This window comes from Falco cherrug, chromosome 5 (assembly GCF_023634085.1).
Source record: "Falco cherrug isolate bFalChe1 chromosome 5, bFalChe1.pri, whole genome shotgun sequence".
In the NCBI taxonomy this organism is placed as follows: domain Eukaryota; kingdom Metazoa; phylum Chordata; class Aves; order Falconiformes; family Falconidae; genus Falco; species Falco cherrug.
Genome location: NC_073701.1, coordinates 34,424,763 through 34,444,682, shown reverse-complemented (window position 1 = coordinate 34,444,682; position 19,920 = coordinate 34,424,763). Strand labels below are relative to the sequence as shown.

The 19,920-nt window shown below is 47.1% G+C and overlaps 1 protein-coding gene across 2 annotated transcripts; it reads left to right on the top strand.

Annotated features, from left to right (window-relative positions):
- Positions 1–3,106: 3,106 nt before the first annotated feature.
- Positions 3,107–18,676, top strand: IL2RB (interleukin 2 receptor subunit beta). 2 transcript variants are annotated; one of them, XM_005446720.3, is made up of 10 exons: positions 3,107–3,462; positions 4,728–4,825; positions 5,153–5,279; positions 6,834–6,939; positions 8,666–8,774; positions 9,746–9,894; positions 10,308–10,479; positions 12,366–12,462; positions 14,285–14,369; positions 15,728–18,676. In XM_005446720.3, the coding sequence occupies exons 1-10, from the start codon at positions 3,278–3,280 to the stop codon at positions 16,553–16,555; spliced, it is 1,956 nt and encodes a 651-aa protein (XP_005446777.2). In that variant the 5' UTR covers positions 3,107–3,277; the 3' UTR covers positions 16,556–18,676. The 2 variants fall into 2 exon arrangements, with proteins under 2 accessions (XP_005446777.2, XP_055568342.1); XM_055712367.1 differs by having other exon boundaries at positions 3,144–3,192.
- The last annotated feature ends 1,244 nt before the right edge of the window (positions 18,677–19,920 follow it).

The following is a 19,920-nucleotide window of genomic DNA, read 5'->3' as shown; positions in this document are numbered from 1 at the left end:
TACTTTTGCACTTTACGCTTCTTCACTCTCTTTGTTCTCGTGTTCACCTCCACCATTCTGTGGAGACTCTCTCTGCGGAGTGGACACGCAACTGAAAAAGGAAAGTTTCAGCAGCATTGCTCTTCTTTAATGAAAGCCGAGCAAGGAGGAAAAGATGAGCCTGTGCATAAGCACCTGCCACAGCCCTGACGATTTTTAAAACTTACATTACTCCTGAAACACCAGCCTGGCCCAAACAGGGCCTTTAACCAAACCTCCAACACCACACTTACCTGCTGCTTTAACACTGAACTACAACACTGACTAGTGAGTTCACTCATCTCAGTCACCATTATGGGGACAGGAAGGTAATCGCAAGAACACCTCGCATGTGTTGCTGATAATGTGGTTTTGTTTGGCTTGTCACATTACAAATGGCACCATTCCTAACTACGTCAGAGTACAAAAGTTAAAAAGTGCCACATTCTCAGTAGCACAACAACCTGGGCAATCAAGTCTGAAAACCATGCTGAAAGTGTATTTATCTGTAGCAGATGGGATCTGGACACCATCATGGTGTCACACCTGCGCAGAAAACCCTTTCTTACTTATGCCATGCAGTTGTTGCTTAGTACATTTTTAAACTGTTTCCAATGGAAATTAAACATGCTGAGGAGTCTGTGTCTCTACACATCAGTGTTTGGTTGTCTGTTAGCTGATCCATCAGATCATTCCCCCTCCCTCCATGATTTCAGGAAAGTCAATCTAAGCCAGTCACACTTGACAAAGTACTACTGGTAAGCAAAGGTGGCTGGACAGAGGGGAGCTGGGTCTCCGTTAGGACCCTCATTGGGAAAGTCTTTGATGTAACATCAGTCCTTACTAGATATCAAAAACTCTGCACGAGAATCTGTCACAGAGACCCAACTATAGAAAAAACAGTCTCCAATGAACTGGTTAATGAGATAAATCCTTGTTTTCAATGGCAGCGGCTACTTACCTTCTCTAGGGTCTAATCTACATGTTAAGTTTTCTTCTTACACTATTTCAGATACCACAGTGTACAGCCAACCTCATCTGATTCTTACACATTAAAAACAATAAGAAAAAAAAAAAGAATCAGTGGGGTTTCTTTTTTCCTTTGATAAGCTGAACCATTTAAAAATGGGTGCTTTGTGCTCTTGCTTTCCCAAAGTGATCTCTGGTCTGAAGGAGGGCACAGATTTCTCAGTCTGAAGGACAAACAGGAAAAATGATGGTTAACATGAGTACTCCATTGCAGCTGCAGAGTTGGTGCTAGTTACCAAGTTAGTTAGACCAAGAAGTTACTCACAGAGAACTTCACTGCTTCAGTCAAGGACTTCTGTGCCAGAATAAGCTGCATTCATTTTAAGAGTTCCTGGGAAAGGCGGGCTGTGGCCTGAGGATAATGCTATTACAGCTCCACCCTGGTGGGAGCCCCTAAGGTGCAACTACCACAGCCAATGATTACCAGAGCAGAAGAACATGCAAGCCCATCCCCTCTGCTGCTTCTCTTTCAGTGAGACTGGCTGGTCAGATTCCCCTGTTGCCCTCACAAAGGGTGGCCATAACAAGAGTCTTCAGATGACTAGCAAGAGCATCCAAGTGACAACTCTCAGACTCCTGGTCCATGTCATGCATGTTGAGGAAAGAGGTGTTGCACCCCAGACCGCTGGCTGAGTGCTTGATGCTGGATTAACTGCAATGGTCTCCCAGAAATGGCTGTGTGGATCCACTATTGCAACTTCCTTCAAAATGGTTCAGCCCATGCCTTCAAATCACTCTTTTGCTCTAACACTATTTCTTTTTGTGATCTAATATCTTCTGAGATCCAGACTGTGGGGTGGTCTGCCTGTGACTAAAAACTGATCTTCCTCCCACACCCTTTTTCCATTACCTGAAACCAAGATCCCTTTGTTGCTAAAGGAGGCCCTATCCTCCAGGTTTGATAAAGTTCTCATAAAGGAATTGCCTGCAGACTTGAGATTAGCTTCTGACAATATTTGGTCAGCAAAACCTGCTTGCTGGACCTGAGCTTGGGCCTTGAGTTGCTCTAGGGAAGAAAAGCAAGGAGCACAGGGCATGATGACCACCGTGTGTATAAAAGGAGATTCTCATCATCTGGCCCCACACCACTTGCCATCTTTGCGCCGTCCACACCAAACAGGAAACGTAATGTGCTGTACTTCAGAGAATTGTATTTGTGCATGGGAAAAGAGAGGTGAGCAGGGACCACATGCATATGTATGGCTATCTGTGAACAAGGCAGCCACTGGGCCGTGGATTTGCATTTGTGTGTCTGTCTTGTCTTGGGATGTGAAGACAAAGTGTTCTGGGGGAGACCTTTGTGGTGAAAGGATCTTCTAAAACTGAACATGCCCTGCAGGGCCTGTGAGGGGCTATCCATCTGTGGAGGTGATGGCACATGAAGCTTTGGAAGAAAGTGGACACCCCTGTATGGCCTGTTGAATGGACAAGTCATGCCAAAGAGGCACTGCAGCTACCGCAGGGCAGTGTTGCTTATCCAGACTAGCTGCAAGGCTCTGGTTGAAGCAGGTGATTCTTCCTCTGTGAAGCCAGTGGGGTGCTCAGCCGGGTAGGGAGGCCGTGGGACACGTGTTCTTGTGGTGTCACACCATCTGCAAGTGTGAAGGCTGTGCCTCAAGCTTGCTCACACTCAGCACTGCCCTCGTTCCGCTCCTGCTCTGACCCAGGATGGATCCTCTGAAACTGGGGCAGTGATGTGGAGGCTGGTTTCATTCTGGTGTTGCTTAGGTCAATGACTCAAGTTATTTTCCACAAAGTGGTCCACGGTATTTCTACTGCAGTTTGACTCCTACCCCTGGTTTCAAAGTGATCTGTGCACGTGTGCAGACCCTGAGAGTGATATGAGTTTTCTGTTTGGGTTATTGAAAGAGGAAGCGATGGGTCTCTTGCCAGTGCCCCAAGAGGACAGGTCCTTCTCTCTCTCTCTTTTGCTTCCCAGCAATAGTTACAAACTGGTCCCCGTATATCTGAGCACTGTAAGCTAACACCTGATCCCTCCACCCTTGTTTCTGCACCTATTGCTTTACCAGCAGGAAGTAGGACGTGGTTTGGGGCTTTTTATTCTCGGCCTCACTAGCCCTTTCGATACTTCAGGGCCTCGTCTCAGTCTGACAAGGCAAGCAAGCAGCAGCTTCCTGTGCAAAGGTGAGAGGGAGAAGACAGAGACCACGCACGTACGAGAGGAACGGCTCTGCAGCAGAACTGCTGGGCTGGAAGCACCTCTCCTCTCATGCCAGCAGCGCTGGCTGACACCTGGACATGCATTGAACTAGGATATCCACCTCCCTCCCTGTTGCTTTTCCCCCTCCCTGTTCCCCTCTCTGTTTGGCGTCCAGCACCTGCTTCCATCCAACCCCACAACCTGGTCCTTGGGGACTCCCTTCATCTGGATCGCCGGGTGCCTGGAGCTGGAAGGTAAAGGGGGCGATGCCAGCTCTCTCCTACATGGGGGTGGCTGATCTGAAAAGCGTCTTGGAAGGAGTTTCAGTCTGACAAACTGAATCTCACCATTGGGGAGGGCTGAGCACGTATTTATCTGTCTCTCCACAGTCCTCTCAAATCATACCCCACATCTCACAACCATGCCGCCTGCTTTCTTTCTCTCTCTTTCTCTCCCCTTTGTCTGTTAATGTGTTGTCATCATGTTTTTTTTTCCTCTGAACCTAATCTTTTATCACAAGGGGAATCAGTAATATGCCTCATGCCAGATCTTTATAAACCCTCTTTTCCCACTCCCCTGGCAGTCCCAGCAGAGTCCAGCAGGACTCTGTCTTGGTTTGCTCAGCTCTGCAGGGGCTGTGGGCTTGCTGAGAGGTGAGGATGATCCCTTCTCCTCTGGGAAGAGGCAGACCTTGAGGTATGGATGTCCAGGTGGGTGGGGAGAGGGGGAGGCTTGGATGAGAAGCCCATAAGCTCAGTCTGTCTGATATGGAGCATGGTTGTACAGGCTTTGTTAGACAAGGAGTCTCCCTGGGTACCACAGATGGATGAGAGATGCTGCAGAGTTTCCTAATTGCAAAGCTCAACTTTTCTGCTACACCTAAAAGCACAGCTCCTTCCAAGGCAGTGCAAGGTCTACTTGGCAAGGATGGTGCACGGTTTGTGTATGACTATGTAATACTTTGTGATACGGTAAAGCCTTGACTTTCCAGAACCTGGTAAACTCCTTCTTCTCCCTATTTCCCCTCCTCTCCCAAACAAGCCATTCAAAATGTACCTCCTAAGCCATGAGCTGTGCACCTAACTTTTGTCAGTTACAGCTAGAGACTTCTCTTACTCAGCAAGCACCTAGTTATTTCAGACCTAGGGCTTACCAAAAAAAGAAGCTCTTCGAAGCACAAGCTGTATTCAACCGAGGCAGCACTCTCTACCTGAGTCAGCAAGCAGCCTGAAACAACACATGCGGACTGCTGTGCACTCACACACACATTTCCAGAAGGCATTACTCCTGTGCTGCACTGCAAATGGCTTCAGTGTTGAGCAAAGCAACCAAGGCAGGAAAACAATGAGGTGCTGAGGAAAAAGCACAGACTCCAGAGTGGCAGAAGTGTAAGCTTCTGGCTCTGGAAGATTGGCCCTGGCATTGAGCCCTGCCCTAGGACAGTGGATGCCTCCTACGAGATGACTTCTTCCTAATTTGCATTGCTGAGCTATGCTGGGGGGCGTCTTCTCTCTTTCAGCGTGTCACCAGTACAGATGAAGCCCTCTCTGCTGCTTCTGTGTTACCTCTGGCTGTCCAGCTTCATGCCTCCCTCATGGACATCAGACTCAGCACAAGGTGAGAAGTGATTCCTTTCACCCAAGCCAGCTGGGCAAGCAGGGAGAGGGGTGACCCAGAGGGGGGGTGCACCACAATGTGTTGCTGCACAATGCTAGTGTTGTAACACACAGCCAGAGGAGGCTGCAATAGTTACAGGTCTCCTATGAGCACATCAACCTCCAATGACATAGAGAAGCAAGTGGCTCTGCTTTTCTTTCTTGGAGACAGCTATCCAGCAGAGGAGTCTGTAGTTTGGGATGGGACAGAATTGTCTGGGGTGATGGTTAATGCCAAACATCATTACTAATCCAGCCACATTGCTGTCCATCTCTTCTCTGCTGACAGGCACCTCCAGCCTAACTTGCTGGTATGACTCACGAGCAGCTCTCTTTTGTGACTGGAACCCAGGCAGGGACCTGGTTGAAGCACCATGCCAGCTGGAGATTTTATCAAAGTTAGCTTTTTGTGACAGGTGGGTGACTGGAGTGGCTGAGGAAAGCCAATGTTTTGAATGAAAAGTCTCCCGGGAAGTTTATCACTTAACAAAATCGTAGGGTCCCCATCCCCAGGCCAAGTATAGTGGAGTCACAGAACCAAGGGGCTTTGTCTTGAACTTAGCCTCCAACCCCATGTGGGCTTCTCACAGGTGCTGGCCACCATGCAGTGTTTGTCATCTGGTGGTCACCAACTGTCTAGCACAGCCCACCTTCCATCTCCATAGCTCTGCCTGTGCTTCGTTTTCCAAAAAGTCCCTTTTCCTTGGTAGCCAGCCTCTGGACTGAAAGGCATCTTCAATGGAAAAGGAGGATGTATAGAGATGGGATGGGGGAAGAGGAGGGTGGAATTAAAGTTATACAGAGGCCATTTGCTCATTGCCAGGATGAACTGGGATGTTGCACCCTGAGTAGCAAGAAACGGAGGAAAATATTGTTCCACTTTTCTCCCCTGGCCCTTTCATCTCTCCCAGTTCATGATGTTTTCCTCTCCACATGTCTCCCAGCAGAGGGGTAGGTGTGTGGCCAGTACTGCAGTGGAGGCTGGCTGAGTCTCTGTGGTCTCCCAGGATGACATCTCCAGCCTACCCCAGGGCCTTACTGGGTTCCTGTCATAAGGAGAGGCTCGGTGTGATTCTGGCAGTGGGTGGGTTGCTCCTGACTGTCACAGAGACACCTTCAATGCGGTGAGATGGGTAAATATATTCTGGGGCCTGGTGCATGGATCTAGAAACCCAAAAGGTTTATGTTGCTCCATGCATGTGAATCACAGAGACTGGGGCTGAAATCTGGGCTGGGTTTGGATCTGTGCTATTTCTTGGCCAGGGCTCTAGGACACCACCTCTCCCCAGCATCAGCAAGTCCCAGGCTTGATCTGACCTTACAGCTGGAGCAGGCAGCTCAGTCTGATACCCCTTAAGCTGCAACCCCATGGATGTTCTCCCACCCTGTCACCCCCTGTGCCATAGCTCAGCTTAGACTGTCTAGCCATACTTGTCAGAGGAGAAAAGAAGTCATGGCGTAGTGCTGCCAAATGTGACATATGGTCCTGGCTGACTGGGATGTGATCTGGCTCAGAGGATACATCTCACTCAGTACTTGAGATCCTACAGGACTGACAGTGGCTAGAAGGAGACCTGTAAACCCTAATGGGGCTGAAACAGGCACCTGTCTTCTAGGGCTACATTGGCACAGTTGCAGGCAGCAGGTGTGTTTGGGCTTTGCATGCCCTCTGATATCAACAGGAAGCAGAGGAGGTAGTTTTGTGAAGACTTGGAAACTGGAAACCTGCTGTTATCTTTGGCTTGAAATAACTGGGATGCATTGAGACATTGATGCATTATGTGCCAGTACGTAAAAATTGTCTGAGTGATGCAGTGGGGAGAGAAAGTGGGATTACATCATTGCTGTAACCTGTGCAGCAAATATGGTAGGATGCAAAATGTTTTGAAAGGCCTTTAGTGTTACATATAGTTTGACTAAATACAAAACAGGATCCCCATCTCACGGAAGTTCTCCTGCTTAAAACCCAGGTTATTTCCCTTTCCTGAAAAATTCAAGGAGCACTGTGAATTGCCCAAGGCAGAACACATGACAGGACTGAGGAGATGCATCAAGACCTTCGGCAAAAACAGTAATGTGAGTAATTAATCTGCAACGTCCGCACTAATGACCAGGAGGAAAGAATTTGTATGTGAATTTGGGGTGTATGAATGTGTGACATCGAGAAGCAATGTAAAAAGCCCAAACCTAGTCCCTGACTCCAGTTCTGGAGTTGGACTTGATGTGTGCTGTCAATAGGCATTGCCCCTGTGGGTTCCTCTGTGGGAGGGTTTGGCTTCATTGGAACTAGGGAAATAATGGTCCCCCTGGTTTGGGCCCCTACAAAGGAAGACATTGAGATGCTGGAGCATGTCCAAAAAAGGGCAACAAAGCTGATGAAGGGTCTGGAGCACAAGTCTTATGAGGAGTGGCTGAGGGAACTGGCGTTGTTTAGTCTGGAGAAAAGGAGACTCAGGGTACCTTATTGCTCTTAACACCTATCTGAAAGGAGGTTTTAGACAGGTGGCAGTAGGTCTCTTCTCCCATGTAACAAGCGATAGGACAAAAGGAAACAGCCTGAAGTTGCACCAGGGGAGGTTTAGATGGGATATTAGGAAAAAATTCTTCACTGGAAGGGTGGTCAAGCATTGGAACATGCTGCCCAGGAAAGTGGTAGAATCACTATCCCTGGAAGCTTTCAAAAAACATATGGATATGGTGCTTAGAGGCATGGTTTACTGGTGAACTTGTCAGTCCTGGGTTGATGATCTTAAAGGTCTTTTCCAACCTAAATGATTCTATGCTTCTATGATTCTATGCTTCTATGATTCTATGATTCTGTGACTGTGAGCTGGCCCAGGCTGTTCTGACATGTGCAGAAGAGGTGCAGGACACACAGATCACATGCACTGTCCCATGTCTCAGTTACCTGGGTTTGGCCCTAATCCCTTCCTCTGAGGAGGGATGGACACCATCAGCTCTGAGGTCACCTCTTGACCTCATTTTCCTTTAAGAGGTCAGTACTGTTTTCCTGATCATTAACTACTGTGAAGTCTGGTTAGATGTGTCAAATGCAAGATGCAACAGCAACACATCACTGGAGAAAATGGTGATGCAAACCCTCTAGCTATTATTCTTTATTTAAATCATTCCTTTCTTAGATTCATTATGTACTTCTTTCAGTCATACCCAGAGTTACTGTAGTCCTTGTGTTTTCAAAAAAAGCCCCACCCAAATATGAGCTAATTCTCCTTACTGATAAAGTCACAACCAGTTCTAACAGTTCTAACAACAGACAAGCCTTCTTACATTTTGCTTATCATGTGCAAAGACAAATTGAAGGGTTCGTAAACTTCTCCAGAATCTTTTCTTTCTAATCAAGCTAATTTCCCTATTGCTTATTTAATACTATATGATGTATGTGGCCCTCTGGTATCATTGCATTTCAAGAGTAATATTTAATACTGATGTCATCTCAGTCTCACCAATGAACACAAAATGTTTTAGTATAAATATATTTTCTTAATAAATAACACTCATAGAAAGTAATTTTTCCTGCTTAGTCAGCATATATAGCAATACTAGCAAACTAGCATATCATCATATTTTGTGCCCTTCTCCCCAATGAACAAAAAACCATCCAACCACATGAAGTATAAATCTTTGGTTCCTCAGTCACCACTGAGGATTATGCCTTTCAGCCACAAATATTGTCCATGTTTATTGTCAAGTATTCCTAAACCTCTTATACATAGGCAATGCTTAGAAATATGAATGCTTAGTGATGAACTTCGGTGTCACTAATGGTAAATTTTCCTTGCAGTCTCAGTGCTTCACCACTGCAGATCGTCTTACCATGTCTGTCCATTGCCAGATTGGAGAGAATAGGTCTATGCCTGCGCAAATAGAAGATTTCAATCCGCTTGCAAATAGTGAGTACTCCTCTGTCTTGCAGCCTCTGAAGCTTCCCCACAAAATAATAGCTAATTTCTCTTCCTCATCCACCCCTGTGCAACACCCACAGCTGATTTTAGACTTGTGTCTTTTCCTTGTCCCCTCTACAACTAAGACTGATGAACCATATTGACTCCTGACACTTGCACCTCTAAAATGCAGTGTCATGCCAACCAATTCCCATCCTGTCCTGTACCTGGGACACTGTTAAATAAGAGTACTTTGCTAGGAGTCTTCAAACAGGCAATGACAGTTCATCTGACCTCCTGAAAAATGCATGCTGCAAGGAGGGAAAGTCTTGCTGCTTTTCCCCTGCCCCTCCTACCAGATATGTGCTTCCACCCTCCTTTAAGCCAGCTTTGGTATGCATCAGTCTTTGCTGAAAGGGTTCAATCACTAATCCAGCAGAAAAACATCTGCTTGAGTAATTTTTTTGCTGGATGTGTGAGTTTACCTGGCTCAAGAAGACATCTGATAGAGCTGCTGCAAGGCATAACAAGGCATAGCTGGAGTCAGGGATTGGGAAGGATCAGCCTAGACAGTCTGTGTTAACTCCATCCCCTGTGGCTGCAGCTCTCTGAAAGAGCAGGCGGGAAGCAGCTGTCTGCCCAGCCGTGCTCCATTCCTGCCCACACAGTTGCCTTGTGGGTCACCCCTACAAGGTAGGATGCATGGCCATGTGGGATTGATTGCCCTGACCGCAGGGGCCACTCTCACAGGCTCACAGGAGGAGCTGACTGTAACATAGCCCAGAGACAACAGACCTTTTGCCATCTGACAGTGGGGAAGAAGGGGGAACAGAGCTCACTACACATTTCACGTGGCTGTGACTGGCTGGAATCTGTAAGCCCAGCCAAGACGCCAACCCTGCTGCAGTGGGGTTTGTCATAGAGTCCTGTTACGGACAGATAGTGTGGAGGTATCAGCCCTGCTCCTTCTTTCTTTCCAGTAAAGCTGAGGCCTCCAGGAAATCTTCAGCTGGTTAACAAAACTGAAAACATGTACAACTTAACGTGGAGCCTGGATATTTCCTCTCACTATTTGGATGGGGAGCGGGAATACCAAGTGCGGTATCGAACCACGAGTCAGTCCTGGGAGGTGAGTTCAGAGGGGGTACTGGGAGCTGTCACTGTGCAAATCCTGGTCTTCTTTATGTCACCCAGGATTTGCTCCTGAGCCTCCCCTCAGGATGAAACCAGCTTTGGTGAAGCTGGAGAGCAGATGACACCCCCGAACCCTTTTATCTGTGTCACCTGATGCCAGTGTTTGGTGATGACATGGAGGCAGATGGGAATCCTATTTTACTTAGTGATGTCAAAAAGAAATCCAGACAGTTCCAGGACAGACCTGAAAGGGAAAAAAAAAGCAAAGCAGAGAAGAATTTTCCTCCAGGCTGAACAAGCAGCACACGAGGTGTAGGGACCTGAGACAGGTCCTCTCTGAGGAAGAGATGGGGATGTAAGGCTGTAAGACAGGATGTTGATGATGTTCTAATTTTGCCCTACTCCCAGGAGGCCAGGAACTTCACCATTGTGCAGGACCAGATGTGGGTGGTGTTTGAGAGCCTCTCACCCAACTTGAAATATGAGGCAGCTGTGCGTGCAAGGCCAAGTGCTTCAAGTACCTACAAAGGCGTGTGGAGCGACTGGAGCAAGACAATACTGTGGAGGACACATGCTGACCGTAAGGATCAGAGTCAGGCAGTCTGACTTGGAGGGGAAAATAGGGACTCAGGGGAAACAAAGAGAAGGGCCAAAGCAGGCTGAGAAACTGGAAGAAGATGAGTAGGGAGGATTGTGTTGACTGAAGAGCAATAGAAAGGTTGGAAACAATCTGTCCCTCCTAATCTGTTAGGTCACACTGGCTCAACAGGGCTTAAAAGCAAAGACTCCCTCACCCCAGCAGAACCCCTCTGACTTCCAGAAGCCAGGCAAAATCCACAAGATTTAAATCAGGGACTGCTTCCCCAGAGCAGTAAGGCCAGATGTCTGACCTGCAGAAGCAGTGCCCATGTTTCCCTTCTGCTGGGACTGGCATTTCCCAGGTGCTAATGTGGCCTGAGAACATAAATCAGGCTTTATAAAATGGCCCAGTTCATTGGAGCCATTGATCAGTGAAACACAGTGAAGGAGAGCGCTGAGCTCCTGAACACCTGAGCCTAGGAAGCAAAGTCGTGGGGAGAATGGAAGAGACATACACACATGTGAAGTCTCTTCCAAAAATGCCCACTGAGACTCACATCAGTCATTGCCATGAACCACAGCATGGAGGACACCTCCAGCACTGAGAGACAGTGCCCTGAGCCAGTCTCTTCGGTGAGTCATTGGCTGCGGTCTCTGTCATTTCTTTTCCAAAAAATAAGCAGTTAGAGGTTATTCCTTCTCATGTCGCCCCCACTCTGGCTCCGCTCAGCCCCTCCCTGTTGTGCCTGGTGCTGGTATAAACACAAGAGCTATGTTTAGAAAGGGCAGTGTGTTGCCGTGGCGATCAAATTTTGACAGTGTGTGATGTCAGTGAATAGGATACAGCCGCAACCAGTTGTCATAGCAACCAAGACCCAAAGATAACCAGTGTACCAGAGGCAGAGGAGACAAAGTGATCTGAGTAGCATCTCAAGGACAGGCAAAGAAAGTATGTCCTAAAAATGTCTCCTCCTCCTTTTATTTTTTCTCTGCTCCCTCACGACTACTCCAGAGATGCTGTGCAGGCCCAGACTAAGGGACATTAGGGGTGGAGAGAGATGAGGCAGCAGGCAGAGGAGACAGGCACCAGAATAGTAAGACCAAGCTAAGGTGCACTGGGAGATGTGTGTGAAAGAGACAGATTAAGAAAAGTTTGAGATGATGCCAGACAAGACTGATGAATGCTGGCAGCGCTGGCAATATGGGAACTCAGTCTCTTTCTCTTAATCCTACAAACCAAATAGTAAAATACGGTGGAAAGCTGTAACCTTCTTAGCTTCCTAAATCTTTCCTACACCTCTCCAGAGAAAGAAGCCCGCCCCTTGACCCCTAACCTTCTCCATCCTTGGTCCTCCTGCCTTCTCAAAGACCCATGAACCCCATGACTCTGTCTCCCCCTCTGACTCATAATGCTGTTTCAAGTCTCCAAACCCACTTAATCTGCTTTTAGGACTCCCTGATTTCCTTTGCAATGAGACAGACAGATTGATGGACACTTCAACCAGCAGGCTGTGGCACCTCATCTGTGGCAACCCCCAGCTGTGGTGCCATTATGCACAGGGATTTCAAGCTGTTCAGCACAAGCTATCTATTAAGCAATGCCAAGCGGACTCTGAAACTCCTATCAGCTCAAAGGCATCCTACATGAGACAGCAGAACTCATTTTCCTGACCTGTATATTATAATTTTCTATAATATTATAATATTTAGAAAATTATAATAAAGGCTTTGTGTATTATAATTGTATATAATTGTATAATATTGTTTAAAATTATAATAAATGCCCACTTTTATCATCTTGAACAGCCATGGAAGGGCTGCAACTCCTGCCTCCAGAATCCTGGTTAAATTTTCACTGCAACTCCCTTGCTCTCTCTCATCTTGCAGAAACATCCCAGCCTTTCCTGCCAGCAATTATAGTGAGCACTTGCATCTTCGTGATCATTGGGACTGCCTGCCTTATTAACTTACGGACCCTGAAATGGTAAACGAGAATCAAGTTTTCCTCTCTGTTCCTCTCCTGTATCTTGTGTGTCTTCTCAAAACCTGAGTTATTTTTCACTTGGCATGAGTAGGATAGAGACTGACTTAAAAATATGGTTTATAGCCCAACCTGTTGAGGCTGACATCTGTCTGGGTATATGTATCACCACCCAAGATGATGTGGTTTCACCACTATCATAGTATTGTGCTGTGCTTCTGTGACCTGGTGCCATGCCCTGGCTGAATTAAAAGCAGCCACCTCAGCGCTTCTGTTGCTCAGGGTTACAGTGGTGTTCCCTGGAAGAGATGCACCAAAATTGCCTCTTAAAAAGCAGGCCACTGGGTTGAGCACTCCATCAGCAGAGAGGACCAAGCAAGCCCAGGTACTGCTGCCTTCTCATTTAAACATTCCAGTGAGAGCTCAGGCAGGACGTGGTGACATTTGGTCTGTGAGCAAAATTCCTGAGTAAGGAGTATAATTCTTCTTTTCCCTGGTCTGTGCAGTCCTGAAGTGTCTTATCACATGCTGGTAAACATCTACATGATGCTTTAAAGATCTCTTTGCCAGCATTCCTACCCAGACACTGCGTTTATTCAGGACTGAAAGCATCTCACAAGGTGACCCCATGCAATAATACAGAGTGACTTGTCAGCACAGTGAGGTTAGAAATGGCCACAGGTTCTCTCATCTCAGGACAGGAGTAAAGAAGCAGGGTGCTGATGTTCATGGCAGGGAGCAAGGAGATGTTCATTCTTAGGGATGAGGCAGCAGAGACTGGATCAGCTCTGTAAGGAAAGAAGGAGAAGCATGTTGAAGCAAGATGGATACTGAGAAAGTCACTGGTCACTGTGTTTCACCTTGAGTCATAACACAAAGGTGAGAAAGTGCTAGCTATATAGCACAGAGAGAGATAAAAAGGCCTGCTTTCTCCACAGAGTATAATTAACCCGGGGGAACTGGATGGAGGATAATGCTGAGGTAAGATCCAAGGAAGGATTAGACATGCATGAATAAAAATAGCATCTGCAGTGATGTAAGGTAGTTTATATGCAAGAACTAGCAAATTCTGGTGCTTTAGAGAGTACATTGATTGCCTCCAGAAGTCAGGAGGGTCTTTCCTCAGAGCACTCTACAGCAAAGCTTCAGCAAAGAGCCGACAAGGTCAGCCAACCTCTCTGAGGGACTGAGAAGATTAGATCACTTCAGGGTGCCTCAGGATGACAACACACTGATTCCAGTGAAGTAGAGGCCTCCAGGCTGATGCAAGGTGTACTCAGATGGCTTGCACAGCCAGTGTATCATAGCTATACCATGCAGCATCCTGCTAAGAGGGCAGAGCTGTGGCACAGCTTTGCCAGTGATGGTCCCGCTCAGGCCATGTGGTCCTCTGAGTCACTGTGTTGGCAGCAAAGCAAAGAGGGGGCAGCTCACAGCAGCTGAAGACCAAGAGGGAACAGCGGAGACCTGCCCAGCTTGTCAGCATAACAGGGGCTAAGGGGCAGGTGGAGAAGTTAAGGTGACTGGCCGAGGCAGGGAAGAAACCATTGAACTCTTGGTTGGGCTTCCCCAGGGAAAAGGCTGAGGGCAGTGTGTTTTCCAATGCCAGGTTTAACTATCTCATCTCTGTATGTCTCATTCCTCACCTACTGTATTTCAGGCCACTCAAGTGCAAGGAGACCCCTCAGGCTTGTTTTTATTCTACCTGTCCTCCACACAGTGTTGTACCCGTGAGCTACAATGCTCTCTCCTACCCCCACCACAGTGCCAGATGGGTCAGGATCAGTCCCTGCTTCATTCCTTCTTCTCATTCTCTTTTGTCAAGGTTTAAGAAAGTCCTGAAGATTCACATCCCAGACCCTGAGAAGTTCTTTCCCCCACTTGTTTCAGTTCACGGAGGTGACATTCAGGTATGGGACTGGGGATGAAGCCATGTGGTTATGAGGGAGAAATGAGGGAAAGGAGGGTGCAGCAGCACATGCCCAGGACAGATAGCCAGTTGTCAGACCTACATGTGCACACATGACACGTGCCTGTAGCACCAGCTGCTGGGTTCTGCGCTTGAGTTTTATTTTCTGACCTAAAACCTGACATTCGACTGAGGCATGTCTAATTACAGAACCGAGAAACAGCAAACCACACAAACCTCAGCACCCTGCTCCCCTAACGGGGAGCCTGAAAGAAAACAAGGGACCTATGGGAGGGATCTTGGCCTCTCAGATCCCCTTCCACCCCACTTTGGTCCCATCCTACCTGCCCTAGTCTGCCCAGCTCTTCCCCTGATTTCTTGCTGTGTTCCCCTCCTCCTGGCTGCGAGCCTTTCCTCTGCTCCTAATGTGAATTGCCATCACGCTGGATGGCACTTAGCTGTTTTCTCTGTTCTTGTTGTCTCTTTTCCTTCTTTCTCCACCTCCACTTTCTCCCTTCCCCTAATCTCTCTGTGAGCATGGGCAGCTGCAAGAAGACAATTACCATTCAATGCAGTATTAAAGGGAGCATCAGATGCAAGACGTGGGAGGTGATCTCAAGGGGCATCTGGCTTCAAGAAGGATGGAAACAAACTGCAGAGGGTCCAGAGGACAGCAGAGCCTGCGAAAAAGCCTAAATGTAAAAAACCTTAGAAAGCTTAAACTACAGGAGGAGAGGGGTGTGCAGCAGGCACTGAAGACACTTTCTCAGTGCAGAAGGAACTAGAAAAACTGGTTTACTGGCCATAAAGGCAATGAAGTTAGATGTTATTAAAATAAGTTAATTTTTAAGGATAATGATGCACTGAAGGATGTCACTCATGGTGAGTGTGGAAATCTAGGCACAAAGGACCTGGAAGAGCACTTTAGACAGGAAATCTGCATAGGGCCATGTAGATATCACAAACTGGGTAGCACCTAGGAATAGATTGCATGAGACACATCTCAGTATTGCTTTTCATATTTCCACCTTCATATCATCTTATGGTCTTGTATTTTATTTTTCTTCCTTTCTCTTTAATCCTCCATCTTCCATTCCCCACTCCAGAAATCTCAAAGCATAGGCTTCCAAGATCCACTCTTGATTTCAAATGACAGAAATGTATACTCTTCCTGAAAATCCTGCAGATGAGACATCATGAATGTGAATTTCCCTACCCACCATCTCCAGCTGCTCTTGCTTGGACAGTGAAAAGGTCACTTGATTGCTGCAGGCACTCAGGAGAAGAAAGCTTTGGTTCCTCACTGAGTGTTATACTATGGGCATAACAGTCTCTCTCCTGTGTTTTTTTCCTCACCAGAAATGGCTCTCCTCCCCATTCTCCACATCTTCCTACTGTGTGAACAGCATAACCCCAGACATCTCCATGCTTGAGGTGATGCAGAAGAATGACCAGGATTCCCAGTCTCTACTTTCCAAGGGCACCCTGACTCCTGACCCTCCCTTAGAAACCAGTGGGCACTCTGTATCCAGCTGCTTCACCAACCAAGGCTACTTCTTCTTCCACCTTCCCAACTCCTTTGAGATTGAACCCTGTCAGGTCTACTTCACCTATGAGCCTTTCACCCAAGAGGGCAGTGGCACTGAGGACAGTGAGTCTTACCATGGTCTCCCCTCCCCAGACCTCTGCACACTGGCAGAGAACATGCCTATGTTGTCACACAACTTCTTTCACTGCATCAAGGAAGCTTGGGGCTTCCAAAACAGCTCCTTTGTGGGAGAGGCAGAAGGTGAAGCTCAGCATGCCATGGCTATTTCTGGGGCACTCCAGTCAAGTGAAGGCACCTCACCACCAACGGTTCTGAAAAAGGATGAGAAGATGATGGACAAGGTAGCTTTACAACCTGCTGAGGCTCTGTGCCAGCTGGAGACTGAATTTCCTGACCCACTGGACCTGCTTGACAGCAATACTACCGATGTAACAGAGGGGAGTGGGAAGGCAGGCCCTCCAACTGATCCCTGTACGCCAGCAGCACACGCTACCTCTTCTTTCTCTCAGCCTCCACCTCTAAGGCAAAGCCAGGATGAGGATCCATGCAGAACAGCTTTCTCCAACCAAGTCCCAAACACTGGTGCCTACCTTTCTCTGAGGGACCTCCAAAGCCAGTACAGCCATTGCTCTGTCTAGGATCTGCCTGGAGGAAACCCACAGGTGGGAAAGGTCTTCTCTGCAGGGAAGGCTAGACGGACCGTTTTTCTGTTCAGGACACGAATGTGACTTCAGCATCAAACCCATTGGGACTGTTCTTTAATGAGGCTGGAGACCACAGTTACCCTAGAGAGCTGCAAAACCAGAAAAGGGATAGGATAGACAAGGTGGAAATTCATGGATGGCTACACAGATAGCACTAGTTCCCAAGGTAAGGCATTAGTGAAACAGATCACTGGAAATGAGAGGGCATTTTGCATGGAGAATTGGGCTAGTGGACAGTAAAGCAACACAGATAGACACATTAAAGCTGTTCAGTGGCCACACAGCTAATGGAGATGTAGAAGCCTGATTCTTTGCTGTACAGGCCAACAGGGACTCACCTTCATAACTGAACCTGTTTCTCTGCTATTACTGGATCCTATGGCACAGAAACCCCTTCCCACAGTGCTCAAGTGCCATCCCAAACCTCACCAGCTTGTTTTTTCCTTCCCAGTTCCTAGTGGATGCTGTGCCAGCACTTTCATGCTCTGCATCTTGGTGTAAAGTAGCACTCAGCTTTAAGGCCGAGCAGGGAGATGGTCTGTTTGCCTCATCCCAGCTTAAAAACCTCTAATGGGAGAGAGTCCTGAAGAGGTAGACATGAGATTTTGTGCAGGGGACAGTAGCACTGCCAGTCAGTGCTGCGGCTGGTGATGAAATAGATGAAGACATCTCCTCCTGATTGACCAAGGGTGTTTTTTCCTGTGATGTCCCCACTTCAGGTTTTAATCAGAGATTACATTCTGAGCTACTCAGTCCAGCTTCAGACTCGAGTCTGTAAGGTCAGCTCAGAGCTACAACTGTCAGCTGTCTAAGCAGTGCAGTGTAAAAAGAAATCCCCATTACTGGGTTAAAAATAGTGGGGAAATCCCCTCCCTCCCCCTTCTTTCCCCCAGGTCTGATGATGGCAGTAAAAAGAACGCACACAATTTCCCATTCTTGCTGCAATATTTTTCATGAAATTGAAAACCTGTCTGCCCTACTGGCAAAATAGTTATTTGACTATGGTAACCTATTGCAGAATAGTTCATCCCACATCCTGTATTAGTGGAAAACATCGCAACGGTGCTGCCTATTCCTTCCATTGCTCAAGGGAAACCATTGCCTAATTAGCAGCAAAGATGTGGTGAATGAGCCCAGAAAACTAACCCACGAATCAGCACTCTTGATGAAAAGAAAATCTCAATCCCCTCACAAAGAATGGGGATAGTAAAGACTACTTCCCCTCCCCCCCCCCCCCCCCCCCATTTGCCAATCTGGGTTGAGAAAAAGCAGCACATCTCAGAAGAAAAGTGGCAAGGCAAAGGAAGACAAGCTGTTCTGGTTACATCCATCCCTGCATTTGACATTTGTACTGTCTGTCTGCTTTCCTGCCATATTTCGGGACTATTCAGATGTGGGAAAATACCAGCCCTGTGCTAAAGATTTTTCTTCTAAGGGTTTTTATATCAAAAAGGTCAAGGATGTTGACCTTGTTGGTACTTCTGTCATCCCTGTGAGTATCATCCAGAACTAATTCTTCCCTGCCGCTGTCTGTACAAGTGTCAGACTTCCCCTTTGTCCTGGTCCCACACTGTTACCTGACCTTGCATTGCGCAGCCTGAATGCCATTATGAATCCCAGCTATGGGGTCACCCTCTGGCTTGTATTTCACCTCAAAAAAGCTGCTGAAAGTAGTTGAGCCTGCCTGAAGCTGAGAGGGCTGGGGGAGCTATACCTCTCCTCTCATCAGCTTCTTCACCACCTGCATCAAGATGTGGACTGCTCCATTGTCTCCAGGAGTCCACAGGTGAAGACCCTACAGCTTCCCAGATAAGGAAGCACAAGGCTTGCCCAGCTGTTTATTATATTTTGAGAATCTTCCCAGATGGACTTAAAAAAGAGACACTGAATCCCTGATGGGCAATTTGCTATCTTACACAGGCCAAGGATCCTTGTTGTACTGATGGTTATCCTGTCCCAGTGTAGATCTTCATGAGCTTTTCAATTATCCTTGCTGCTAACATGAATACAAAAGAAAAACTTTGCCTCTTTGTAAATAAAAGACATATTAAGGAATGTACGGTGGTTTTATGTCCTTTGGAGTGGGGGAAAGGGATTAACAGCGTTTCTAAATAGGGTCCTAGGGAAAGTTTTGCTTGGACCAATGTACCTTTGGCCCTTGTTCCTACTCCCTTCCCCAAACGACTCAGGTACCTAAAACAGAAAGCCGAGTTGGAGGTGATCCTGCTGCAGGACCCTGAGGACCATCCTGGTGGGTCAGTATTTTTCCACTCCCTTGTGAAAATGATGACAGCTTTCAAGCTGTCAAGCTGCTAGCACTCAGCCATGCTGGGCGTGAATGTGTGACACACTGCGGCAGGAAGTGCTCAACATCAGATCTGTCGATAACCGGACCTTTCTTCCAGGAAGACAAGGTCATGTGGCCTTGTATGTGAGTAACTCAGGTTGTGACTACCAAAGGCATAACACTCTCAGAGATATGGGGCCCTTTCTCCACTAGGTCCCCCAAGAGCTCTTTGGAAATGTCACATGTGGAGCGGTCCCCTCTCAAGCTAACATGAACGCACAGTGTGTAGTTCGCAAAACGACAAAAAGATGCTATGATGGTGTCCATCGGTACCAGAGGCAAACCAAAGCTGAATGCCAGCACTGTGTGGAAAATATTAACAGCCACAGCCACAGGTCCTCTCTTTATCTTAAGCCCCGAGACAGCAAAGATAGCTGTCATTTCTCATCTCCCTCTTTCCAAAATACCTTCTTCTTAAATAGACAGCATCACTCTCAGCCCCCTCCCACATCCCTTCGTTTCTTTTCTGTGGAGAAGCAGAAAGTAAAGGGTACTTGCAGTAAAGGAATTCCTCTGAAGTCAGATCTGATCAAGGTTTTTGGTCCTTGTTTGATTCAAAAGTCTGCACTGATAGATGTGGTATGCTTGCCTAGATCAATCAGATTGAGATTCTATATTTTTTGTTCTGCTGAAAACACCAGAGAATGAAGATGCTTCTTTCCAGGAAATTTGGATACAAAAAAGTAAGGTCTCTGATACTGGGAAATACCCTCAGCTGGTTTCTGACCCACTGTGGCAAGCCTTCATATGTAACCTTGGGAATGCTATGTATGAATACAGATATGCCTAAAGATGCAGCTAGTCCTCAGTTATCTGGGGAAATTTTGGCTCAACGTAACTTCTAAAATCAAAATCTGCTGTCTTAAATCTCTTGAGCCTTTCTGGAAGCATTTCTTACATTGCATGCCTCAGTTTCCCATACATACAGCAATGAATTAAGATAAGCACACTG